Below are 12,992 nucleotides of genomic sequence, written 5' to 3'. Positions count from 1 at the left end.
ATGTTCTCCAAACCTAATATGCAAGGTGCAGGCCACATATAAAAGGCTGCAAGGGCAAATGCGATAATATACCAAGTATTGTAAGCTACAATTGATATATTGTTTAATCCTTGTAGGAAATACCATCTTTGCCCATTACTTCTTTTTTCTTATGCCACATGAATTGGCAACATCCACAGTTGCTTGTTCCACATCTGTAACTGCCTTTTTGATCGAATAGTGTACTCCAAGAGGACACCAAAATTGTCTGGACACTTTTGACCATATTTGTTGCTATGAAGCTCCTATAATCTTTGGGTTTCCTAAAAATTACCTCCGGATTTTCTGAGATGATATTGGTTAGAAAGGGGTTTTGGTGTAGAATACCCCAATACTTTTTAAGGACGTTTTTAATGTGGAAAGCCTTGGGGTTATATCGAGTGCAAAGAAGCAATGCGTTTTGCCTGTTGTTCTTTCTCTGGGGGTGCTTCACAGGTGGCTATCACATGAGTGCCAGTAGAATATTGGGCCCTATATTTAGCATATGCTTGTTCAACGGTCACTGCAGCATATCCTTTCTCTATGAACTTCTTCCTGAGGATAGTGCTCTGTGCATCATAATCCTCAAGACATGTGCAGATTCTCTTGAGCCGACAGAATTGCCCCAAAGGTACATTTTTAATCCATCTCAGATGGTGATGGCTGTTGGCATGCAAGTATGAATTTCCAGCCGAGGGTTTAAAATGTGTCTTGGAAATAATGTTAAAATCATTGTCAAACATAAGCTCTAGATCCAGAAACAAAAGTGTGTTGTCATCTACAGCTTGTGTAAATTCAGTATTAAAGGGATTGTTCTGGCAGTGGGAGAGGAACTGATCTAACTCATTATCTGTGCCGTTCCAAATGATCAGGATATAATCGATGTACCTTGCAAAGAGAACTAGGTTCGCTTCAAAGTGGTTGTTACTCCAAATGTGGAATTTCTCCCAATAGCCCATGAATCAGTTTGCATAGCTAGGGGCGAACCTAGCTCCCATGGCTGTACCCTTAATTTGTCTGAAAAAGGTGTCTTGGAACACAAAGTAATTTTGGGTAAGGCAATATTCAATGCATTGAATCATAAAATTTCCCGGCAAGGAATGTAGCATGTTATCCAAAGACAGAAAATGTTGGACTGCTGATAGCCTGTATGTACTATGGAGGTGTATAAAGAGGCCACATCCAATGAAACCCACGTGTAGCCCGGTTGCCAATGGTAATGTGATAAAACGTCTAGCAAATGTACCGAGTCACATACATATGAAGGGAGTGATGTTACATATTGCTGTAAGAAATGATCAATGTAATTTGCCACATTACTGGGGAGGCTGTCGATCCCAGATATGATGGGTCTTCCAGGTGGATGGATGGGATATTTGTGTATTTTTGGAATGTGATAGAAGTGTGGGGTGAGGGGGAATGGTCTATACAAAAAATTGCAATTCCTGTTTGTTCAACACCCCTTCCCTGAGTGCTTGGTCTAGTAAAGATATGAGTGTGGATTTATAGGGCCTGATAGGGTCGTCCAAAATTTCTCATAAGTTTAGCAGTCTCCTAGAAGTCTCATGGCTTCTGTGAGATAATCTTGTCTGCTTTGTATAACTAGGCCTCCCCTTTTATCTGCTTGCTTGATAACAATTTCTGAATTGTTCTTGAGGCTTTCCAATGTTGTTTTCTCTAGTCGAGACATTTCTGATGTGTGATCCTGTTTGGTGGTGATGCATAGCTTACTGAGTTCTGAATACACAACTTCATAAAATGAGGAGATGAAGTTGCCCTTAGCCCAGTGGGGATAAAAAAAAAATCGATTTTGGTTTGAAATGGGTATGTGTGATGTCAGCCATGCTGAGATATGCATGAGTCTGTTCAGGAGGTATCGGAATGGGATTTTCGGGATCACAAAATCCCTCCTCCCAGAGATCTTCCAATGTTTGCAAAGTAGTAATATCACCAACATCTGATGCCTCAGAGACTTCATCAGTGGTATCCTGGTCTGTATTGTTGGAAATGTCCTTCATAGAATATCTCTTTAATTTTTTAAGATCAATGAATATTTCAAACAAGTTGGGGGGGTAAAATTTAGGCCTTTTCTTAAGAGAGATAGTTCAACCTCCCTGAATGTTAGTTGGGGAAGATTGAAAATTTTGATGGTATCACAGTGTCCACCAAGATTTTGCCTCTTTTTATGTTTAAAGCAAGACCTGCATTCAGGTTGGCCATAGTCCTGAGGAAGGGGATTCATCCCCAAAACGTGTCAGCAGGCCGACCGCACCATCACTCGGATACTCTACCATCCTTGTGGCCATCTCCATGGCCTTTTAGGTTTTTAGGTTTTACACACATGCTATGTTTGAGAGTATATTTTTTGGCCTTTTACTAAACCTTGGATAATGCACTAGGTGTTTGCGCCACCTGTATGCTTTCTTCTAGTTTGTTGATTTCCCCATCTGAGGAGGGCTGTATCTCTGGAACGTTATCCATAGGCCATTCATGCTTCTGAACCCTGGCATTGGTTCCCTTGAGGCGCTGGAGAGTTTATACATCTGTCCGCTGTGGCTGACAACACACTGTGGTATGCCTCCCTCATAATTACCTGACAGAAATCCAATGCTCCCAAATTCTGACCGGCTGCATGCAGTGTTACACATCTTGATTTCTAACCATTATTCAGACAGATATTTCCCTGAACCACCATACTAATATAGTATTATAGCTGATACAATTCATTTTCATTGCCAGCTACAACCAATGACCTGTTTCATGGTTGGAAAGGTTGAATAAAGACTCCAATCCATCTACTTCAATGTGTGTGTGTGTGTGTGTATTTATCTCTCTGCCACTTCCAATATCCCTAGATATTGAGTTCAATAAGATGTAAGATGCCCATCTAAAAGTTTAAAATAGTGACACTTCCTGTTGAAAGCACTGATCATGGAAGGAGTTCCACATCCTTACTGCTCTGACAGTAAAGAATCCCATACGCAGTTTGAGGTTAAACTGCCTCTTGTCCAACTTTATTGAGTGGCCACGTGTCTTCTTGAGTGACATGAGACTGAGTAGTTTCCTCCCAATGTTGTAATAACCATTAAGATATTTGTATATCGCTAACATATCACCTTTCTAGTATCTCTTCTCTAGGGAGAAAAAGTTTAATGTTTGTAACTGTTCCTCATGACCAAGGTTCTCCAGTCCCCTTATTGGTTTTGTTGCCCTTCTCTGGACTCTGTCCAGTTCCAGCATATCCTTCCTGAGGACTGGTGACCAGAACTGGACAGTTTGAGGAGAATTTGCTACCCATGTAAATACCTGGATCTGATTTACATAAAAAGGAAAATGTAGGACCTACTTATACCAGCAAGCCATTTAAGAAAAGCCTCTGGTTTAGTGCTTTCTGAGTCACTGCCAAAAAACTAGCATTGGGTTTTTTATCTAAATTATCTCCGAAGACTTTTATAACTGAATCCTACAAATACTTATAACTGAAACAGTAAAAGAGTGATGGAATACCAAAGAATGGCACAGCATTTTCCGTCCCCAGTGAAAGGTCTGACTATCAATCTTTCCTGAATAAATTCTTTTGGCCATAATTTGCCAACCATGGAAGTGACCGTGTAAAATTCAAACAAAAATACAATCTCTTAAACACTAGTAGGGAGCCAGCTATAGTTGCATTACTGCTGTATCTCCTGAATCCACACTGATACAACGATACTCATAACTTTATTGTTACAACAGCCCAACAGCAGACTTTCTTCCCTTACCTGCAGATAATGGTGACATTTTTCCCCACTCGGGTTTCAATGTGATCTTTTGCTGGAAACAGCTCAAGTTTAGATAATATTTCATTACGATATCCTGAAAAGTAATAGAAAAATAATAATTATATGATGTTAAGCACTAACAAATCATTATGAAAATCCCATTAGTGTCCACATATGAAGAATAACTTTTGAATATTTTCAAACTAGAAGGACCTTGTAAAGTTATGGAAACACTCGACTAAAATGTTTTATATTCAAAGAACCCATTATAAGTGTGGGTTAATTTCCAATTATATAGTGAGTTTGAGGACAACTTATAGTCTGTGACATTAGGCAGGCATTTCCTGGCTAACCATGTTCCATTGTTCTGTCTAGAAAAGGCATTTGTGAAATCCTTACACATGTTTTTGCAGCTTAAGAACTTTTTTTTTCTGGAGTTTAGATTATACAGACACTTATTAGTCTATCAAACACACAACGCATTATAAGATACAGTATATATTGTTCATATAGTAATGGTCCAAGATATAAAATAGCCCAGATCATGAATTACAAATACGTGAAAAAAACCCCTGAAATAATTCATTGCACAATGGAAGCCTTGGTTTAATCATAATTATAACCTACCATGATAAGTTATTAACATTTTTTTTACCTAGGCTTAAAGTTGAACTCCAGCACAACGTTTGTAATATCTTTTTATTTGATCTTTTTCAATATTTTTCACTTAGCTATGCAGTAAACCCTGATTTGTTTTCCTTCCTCTGACGAGCATATAAAACCACTCCTAACCTATCCTTGGAAGTACAGTTGCTGCTGGTCTTCCGGTCTTACAGCCAACCCCACCAGTGCAGTCCTGTCCTGATTCTGCACCAGCCACCTACAATCATTTGTATAATTAGCTACTTTTTTCAAAATTCAGTAAAAATGTTACATTATATAAAAAAAGACTACAAATGACTTCAAGGACTAGTGCAGGTGATAAAGTCCCAAGCCTTGTATTTATCACTACTAACCAACTATTCTCTTAATTTCTTGTCCTCACTGATAGACCTCTCCCATTATTATTCTGGAAGCATGTGTTGACCAGGCTTAACTGTTGGCTGTTAAAAGCAGCAATCCATTTTACCATTAGGTAAACCAGAGTAGCACAGAGTACATAACAAAAAAGCAGCCAGTTAATGTGAGAAGAAGTGATAGTGACCTGATTAGAACTAAAGCTCATTAATACACATTACAATCTGTGCAATTTACAAGTTTTAAAACACTATATTCAAAAAGCACCCTTCTCTTCTGTAGAGTATTCTGGACAATATTACAGTCTTAGCACAAGGTCTAAGACAGACGTGCACATAATCTACTGCCAAAACTGACATCTGTACACATTTTAAGCACTGAGGCTACAATACTATGAACTATGCATATACAATATATCTGTTACCTGTTTTTACTAAAGTCTGTGTTTATGGATCAATCAATGAATTACTAGAATTACTAGCATATAGGTGAAAAAATATTTTTAATCATCCTTGTATTCCAAAATCTTCAATATAATTAAAAAGAATAAGCATATTTAGTTAAAACCTGTTGTAGTAATGTTCTCCATCTTGTGAAATTCTCTACTAATATCCAGAAGATCATCGGAGAATCTACCATACAGAACTAAACCTACTAAAAATAGGAGACAGAGGCTAATCTGCCAAAGGTGCCCAGCTCAACCTATTTTTATGACATGTATTGCTATCATGACAAGGATTTAATGCAGTGATATTGGGGTGAGGTATTGGTAGAAATATACCTGAAAAATACAAAATACAGAGGAAGCAAATAACAAAATACTTGTGGGAACAAAAAAAAACGTGGCTGGTTCTATATGATGTCAGTTTCTTTATTTTTATTGAAGAGATTTACTAATTTTAACAAAGTGGGAAACCCTTTTGTATCAGCACCTACTGTTTACTGTATAAGGGTCACCCTTACCATGCTCCCACTATATGCTAGTTCAAAATAGTTAAAGTAGAATTTCTTGTCTTGTTTTGTATTGACAGGTTTAAATCATTGTCTCTGCCCCACTGGGGATTTTTTCCCTTACGTTCTGCCATTGAAACACAGGAAGGGAGAAGACATCTTCCCAAAGTAAGGGAAATCCCACTTTTGACAGTTGTCATCAGTGTAGGTCTCTCTTAAGTGGAAGTTTTCTCTTTTATTCACATTCTGATGACATCAATAAAATATTAGATTTTTGCATGCTTATTTACCTAGAGACAACAGAAAGCGAATGTCCTAAATAAAGACAAAGAGAGCATTTGCATGCTCTATCCCTGCCCTTTATATCCAAAACTGGAGTAAAAGCTCTGAATGGCTCGGTGTATTTCTTAAGTTGGGTATCCATTGTGTTGGAAAATGCTGAGCAGCCATCCTTGACCTGATTTCATGTGACTATGAAAAATCTAAACAGGGACTTTCATGCCACCCACTTGGCATACAGTAATTTTCAATTGCAGTTTGAATTTTAATTATATTTTTGTGTACTTTTTCCTCACATGCATGTCAACATATGGATGCCCTTAAAGGAGGAAGGAAGTATGTGGAACATTATATCCTGTGAATATATTGCAGGTACATGCACATGATGTAGCAGAGTTATTGAGATGTCATCCCCGTCATACACAACAGTTCATAGTGTTTGCACCGTTTTTGTTTTACAGTTTCTACTCAATAAAGGCTCACAGGAAAACCTGATTTTGGATATTTGCTGATTAATCCAGTTCTCCTTGTTACATTTATGGAAATTATTATTGAATACTATGACCGCTTATATTGTTTGTATCTGTTGCAGACTTTTTCATGTTTCTATACTTTACTTCTAATGAAACAACTTGCTGTTGCAAAACACGTTGAGTTTGTCATCATTTGAACTCTAAATTAAAGACTTAGTGGTATGGGAGTATACAGTTATAAGCCCTTTGTCAGGACTTTTGTTTTAAATCTTAAAAGCAGAACCATAGCCAAACTTTATTTTTCAGTAAGGGAGCTTTTTAACCCCTGTCAGTTTATTTTTTTTGCCATCTGTGTCCCATTGAAGAGATCTACCTTCACTTCCTGTTTCATAGTCAAAACAGGAAGTGAGAGATAATCCCCAAAAATTAAGGGAATTCCTTGGGGACCCCCACTGATTTCGCATCTATTACTTTTCTGGGGACAACCAAAAATTTGGGGTTTTCTTTACTTTCACTTTCGATGATAATGGTAAACAGCACAAATAGAGTAAATCTCCCTAACAGGTGCACAGACTGCAATAAAATAATGACAGGTGTTCTAATCCATCTCCATGTCCAAAATGAAAAACAATTTTGCCTTTAGTTAATCTTTGAATGTAAAAATGTAATCTAAATGTACTTAAATCTATTTAAACTGCTTTTTATTATTATTATTATTATTATTATACAGGATTTATATAGCGCCAACAGTTTGCTCAGCGCTTTACAATATAACGGGAGACAATACAGCAACAATACAGCTCAATACAAGAGGGAAAGGAGGGCCCCGCTCCTTGGAGCTTACAATCTAGGTGGGAGGGGCTAGTGGTACAAAAGGTAGTAACTGTGGAGGATGGACTGGTTGGAAGAGTAGAAGATTCCATTATTAGCTAAGGGCAGGACAGGCCTCCCTGAAGAGATAGGTTTTCAGAGATCGCCTAAAAGTGAGCAGAGTAGGCGATAGTCTGATAAATTGGGGTAGAGAGTTCCAGAGGATGGGGGAAGATCTGGAAAAGTCCTGGAGACGAGCATGGGAGGAGGAGACAAGGGAGATAGAGAGCAGGAGGTCTTGCGAGGAGCGGAGAGTACGGATTGGGTGATATTTGGAGACAAGATCGTTGATGTAATTTGGGGCAGAGTTATAAATGGCTACGTTATTGTTAGTGTTTTGAATTTTATCCGTTGGGCAATGGGAAGCCAGTGGAGGGATTGGCAGAGAGGGGTGGCTGATAAAGAACGGTTAGTAAGGTGGATAAGTCTGGCAGCAGCATTCATGATAGACTGAAAAGGGGATAGCCTGCGATTAGGTCGGCCAATGAGGAGGGAGTTACAATAGTCAAGGCGAGATATAACAAGGCAGTGAATAAGTTGCTTAGTGGTTTCCGAGGTTAGGAACGGGCGTATCTTGGAGATCTTGCAGAGGTGAAGTCTACAAGATTTGGACAGTGATTGGATCTGGGGGTGAAAGGACAGATGGAAGTCTAGGATTACACCTAGTACCCTGGCAAGAGGGGAGGGAATGATGATTGTGTTGTTGATCTTGATGGAGAAGTCAGGGGAGGGGGCACGGGCTGGAGGGAATACTAAGAGCTAAGTTTTTTGAAAGATTGAGTTTGAGGAAGTGGAGTGACATCCATGCCGGTATGTCGCTTATTAGGTTAGTAATGCGAGAGGAGACTGAAGGGGTGAGGTGAGGGGTAGAAAGATAGATTTGTGTGTCATCAGCATAGAGATGGTACTTAAAGCTTTTTAGTACTTTTTATATAACATTGAAAGAAAATTGGGCAAAATGTTATCTTTATGCATATCAAATTGTTTCTATGCTACTTTTGGTAACATCCATACTCTATCTTTTATACAGTATACTAAAATTGTTTTCTTATAACAAATGGTCAACTTGTCTTCAAATAGATCTGTTCACTATTATGATTGAGTGTTATATTAAAACCACATGTTAACTGCTAAGAATATAGATCATAATGTAAAATAAATATTTATATGATAAATTCTCACTATTTGGGCTGTAAGACATTATCCAGGACTGCAATTAAAACAAAAATGTAATACTGGCTTTCTATTGATATTATTTGTAACTGAATTGTCTCTGTAACAAGTCTGGCTTTGATATTAAAAATGCTGCATACATATCTTGACATGTGATGTAATACCATGTAATTATTAAAGGTATTACAAACTACAAAGCCTTAGAAATACTTGCCATAGTTCATGCCTCATATGAAATAATTAACATACTTTTATGTTTTTCAGTATGATTTTAATTAGGGTTACAGTCTGTGTGATTCACGGTTTCATGAGTGAATGAGTCATGAACAGCAGTTGTTTATGGGACTTACTAGCAATGTGTTAAATGTATGTATTCAAAATCAATCACACAGAAGGAAAACTTATTGAAGAAACCCAAGCATCACTTACACCAACATACTAAGTATATCTGCCCTCTCCATTTTATGTTGCATCACCATCTAGCATCTAATGCCTTCTATGACTTCAGCAGCAAGAGTTCTTGATTCTGCACCAGCCACTTACTGCCAGCACTACAAAACCAATCAAGGGCATCTCATTCTGCTACCAAAATATAACTGTGTCCTGCACGCAGTATGAGGATTTGATTTGATGTTTGAGTAAGGGTTAGGCCATTTCGGACTAACTCTGGCAGTGATAAGAACTCATTATCACACACAGAAATTTCAATAAGTTATTTCATCCGTCCATTTTATCATCAGCAAAAAGGAAGTAATTAACTTCATGTATTCTTCTTGTGTCTAATAACCATGGAACAAAATACATAGTGGAGTATTAAAGGGTGAGCAGATGTTTTACCGCCCATTGCTTACGAAGACATCTGCTCAGCTATGACCATACTTTGACACGCTCTAATTGGATGTGGTTGAGAACTCTTCCCTCTTCAGTCCCAAGAGCTAAAATTAGTTCAACCCTCAGGAATCCTCCCAAAGAATTGCAAACTAATTTTTAAACCGTGGAGCTGAAAGTAGGGAGAAATAACTATGGCTTGGACCACAATTTCAGTGTTGAAGTGGACCTAACCTCAGAAATATTTTTTCACGTTATGGGTATTCATTCTAAGTAATCGTAAATATTTACGATGTCTCCAATAGATTGTAGAACTCATGCTGACAATCTTTTATTTCACCTTCTGCACAAAAAAACATGTAGCATCTTTGTTCAGGCATTGGATAGTTATTGACTTGCTCTAATCAACTAGCTCTAAAATCAGTACCTCATCCCAATTATCTCCAAATGTGTATACATATACATGTTTTAAAAGAGAAGTATGGGTTAAAAAAAAAACATTCATACTCATCTAGTTGGATGCAGCATTGATCCGATGCTGCATCTGTCCCCCGATGCTTCTAAGACAGAACTGAGTAATCAAAGACTGCTGATTACTCAGTTCTCTATCTGCAGTGAGCAGAGCACAGTGACTGTCAGTCTCTGGCTCTCTGATCTGCCCCTCCAGCACTCACTGGAGTGCTGGACTGTGGAGGGGGCAGGAGCCACTGGCTCAGGCTCTCAGTGACTCACTGAGAGGCTGAGCCAGCTACTGTTCCAGGCATCTGGGTTGATCCTGACTTTAAAGTTGGGATCTTTCCTAAGCCTAGACAGGCTGATTGACGGGTCACAGGATTGTAGAAGAAACTGCACTCTTGTGATCCCTGAGAGAAGTCTAGCTCTGGCTATATTTCTCCTTTAAGGTATTTCAATAAATTCAATACATAGGGGTAGATTTACTAAAATCGGTACACTGAGAATCTGTTGCAGCTGTGCATGGTAACCAATCAGCTTCTAACTTCAGCTTGTTCATTTAAACTTTGGCAATAAAACCTGAAAGCTGATTGATTTCTGTCCAGAGCTGCACCAGTTTTTGCACTCTTCACTTTTAGTAAATAACCCTTATAGTCTTTATTTAAAAAGTTTTATTTATTACTACAATACCTATAAAAAGTGCATACCATAGGGTCCAGTTTACCTAGCTCCTGTATAATTCAATACATATGCAGAAGTAAACAGTCTCTACATCAACCTGTTCTTATTATCATATCATATGTACGGTATGTAAAAATGTAGTATTTATACACACACTTTATTGATCATTAAATGACTGATTGTTTGGATTGCAGTTATTTAAATAAAGATTGTGTACTGAGATTCTTGAAAGTCCCAGGTCATGTATATGTCTACACATTTGTTAGGCATTATCCATGGTCACCATCTACTTCCCGGAGTAGGATGTTGGCATCCTTCCCTTCCTGCATTGTGCATGAAATCTCAAATTGCTTTTTTTTAATAATATGAACATGTGCAAAACAATTTACATATGATAAATATGATATATCCTGTATGCCTACAAAAGGAATGTTCAGTATTATACTGTAAGCTAACAAGTAAATTCTCACTCGGTTGTTTTTAATACCTGCAAAAAAGAGACTAGATACTTACCCTTGCACAGTGCTCACTGCCTCCTCCGAGCAACATCCATATCACCTATGTAATGACATGGAGGAACCACTGAGGACAACTGGAGACCAGGTGATTGACATTCCCAAAAGTGTCCCTTTCCCAATGAGTTGACTTCAAGGGAGAATTTCTCTTGAATGGAAAGGAAGTCAATCAGTGCCGGCAACAGGCAAATTATTCAGTCTCTTCTTCGCAGGTATGCCTCTTTATCTTAGTGAAAAATTATAGTGACAAGACTTTTAAAGCTTATCAAACAGGTCTCAGAACAGTCTTTTTAGTTTTACATTTTTGATGCCAGCTCCTTCCAAAACAGTTATGTCTTTTTTGTGTGAGTGCTAACAAGATGACTCACATGCTGGCATTGTATATTTCTGTGGATTCAGTGATGACAAACTACGCCACCATTTCCAACTCCACATCTGTAGCCCTTACAAGGCCTACTTGTGGGGACATACAGGCGAGTGAAAGCATTTTCTTGGATGGAAAATAATCTACTGTGCGCAAATATCACTAAATACAAGAAGCTGAAGCATTCTGCAGAACTTTAATAAACAATATCAATAAATATATCCAAGACCAAGACCACGTGTTTTCAGCATACATGTCATTATTAAGGAATCATACAAAAATCATGTACTTAAAAAAAAAAAAAAATCAAATAAATGGGTGCATATGCCTTAAAGGGCATGTCCACCCAATATTAAATTTTCAGTTTTTGATTGATGCTGGAGTGTTAAATCCTCTGACAGTTACTTACTGGCCTCATTCACATGGGTGTACTGCATACATCCCTAAGAAGGGCCATCTTTTCCTGCACAGGATGCACAGGTGTTCCATGCATCTTTGTGCAGGCAGTCCGATCCATGTCTACTGGGATGCAGCAGATGTATGGACACAGATCCTGGTCTCAGGGCCGGTGCTACTGCTAGGCGAACCAGGCAGCAACCTAGGGTGCACTGTCGCCTAGAGAGTAGCCACGACCACTAGTTTACCTAACGTCCCTGATCATCTGCCACTTGAGCCATGACAGCCTGTAGTATTACCTCCCCCTGATAACCACTACAATGAGATCAGACAGTGCCAGGCATTGTACTGACAGTTCCCTTGATCCCTTACATTGTAGATGTCATTGAAGATCTGACATCTCAACCAAACCACTTGTAGAACTTCTCTTCTTTCACTCGTCTCCCTGCCAACAAGGAGAGCGACGCTGTGCCTGAGTGGGGCGGCTCCCTAGGACTGCACATGCTTGGAGATACTTTCAGCTGTCCTTAGCGGAGTGTAAAGGGAGCTACATTTATAGCGAGAGGTGCGGAGTGTCCATTGAGTGTATGACAGAGGAGAGAGCTGGGAGAGGAGAGGAGCCATGACCTGGAATGTTATCTCCCCAGACACACTTGTTGCTGGATAAGCAGGAGGTAAAGAGAAGCAGCTGTGTGAGGGGAGGGCAGGGGTCACCCATAGGTAGGGGACATGGGCTATTACTTGGCTGGGGTTAATCCTTCCACTGCCAGAGGGGGGCCTTCCCTACTATGAAGACCTGCTTTCTGGCTTCCAGCACTGACCTCCTCATACTGTAAGTATTACCTTTGGATGGGTTGGCCATTTTATATAGTGCTGTGCCTATTTGCCAAGGGCAGTAGATCATGGCAGTCATATTAGGATGCCACATTCAATAGTCTGATTATTGAAACAACCTTTTTTGGCTGTTATAAGGGTACTGCATTTTGCACCTATGGTCATTTTTTGCACTTAGTTTTGACAAACTGCTGATCGTTAAAAAAAACCTGAAATATATCACATTTGTAACTGTGTAATAGTAACATTGTTTACTTGTTATCAGAAGCTACCTTATAACCCCACCAGTCACCACATGGCAATTTTACCAGACAGTTAACCATTCTGTAACTGAAAGAAATCAGAGCCATCCGGCTTGCTGCTGGTGCTTTGTGAAGAA

General features: G+C 38.9%; 1 protein-coding gene across 1 annotated transcript in view; it reads right to left on the bottom strand.

Annotated features, from left to right (window-relative positions):
* LOC149456268 (vascular endothelial growth factor receptor kdr-like) overlaps window positions 1-12,992 on the bottom strand; it is a 279,835-nt gene that overhangs the window by 191,074 nt on the left and 75,769 nt on the right. The window contains exon 2 of the mRNA XM_089685194.1: window positions 3,780-3,873. Within this exon, the coding sequence (XP_089541320.1) occupies window positions 3,780-3,873 (94 nt within the window). The remainder of the gene's footprint in view (window positions 1-3,779; window positions 3,874-12,992) is intronic.

Source organism: Staurois parvus, unplaced genomic scaffold (genome assembly GCF_062004578.1).
Source record: "Staurois parvus isolate SC_StPar_1 unplaced genomic scaffold, SC_StPar_1.0 ptg000365l, whole genome shotgun sequence".
Lineage (NCBI taxonomy): Eukaryota > Metazoa > Chordata > Amphibia > Anura > Ranidae > Staurois > Staurois parvus.
The sequence above is the reverse complement of the archived record's forward strand: the minus strand, read 5'-3'. Positions and strand labels throughout refer to the sequence as shown.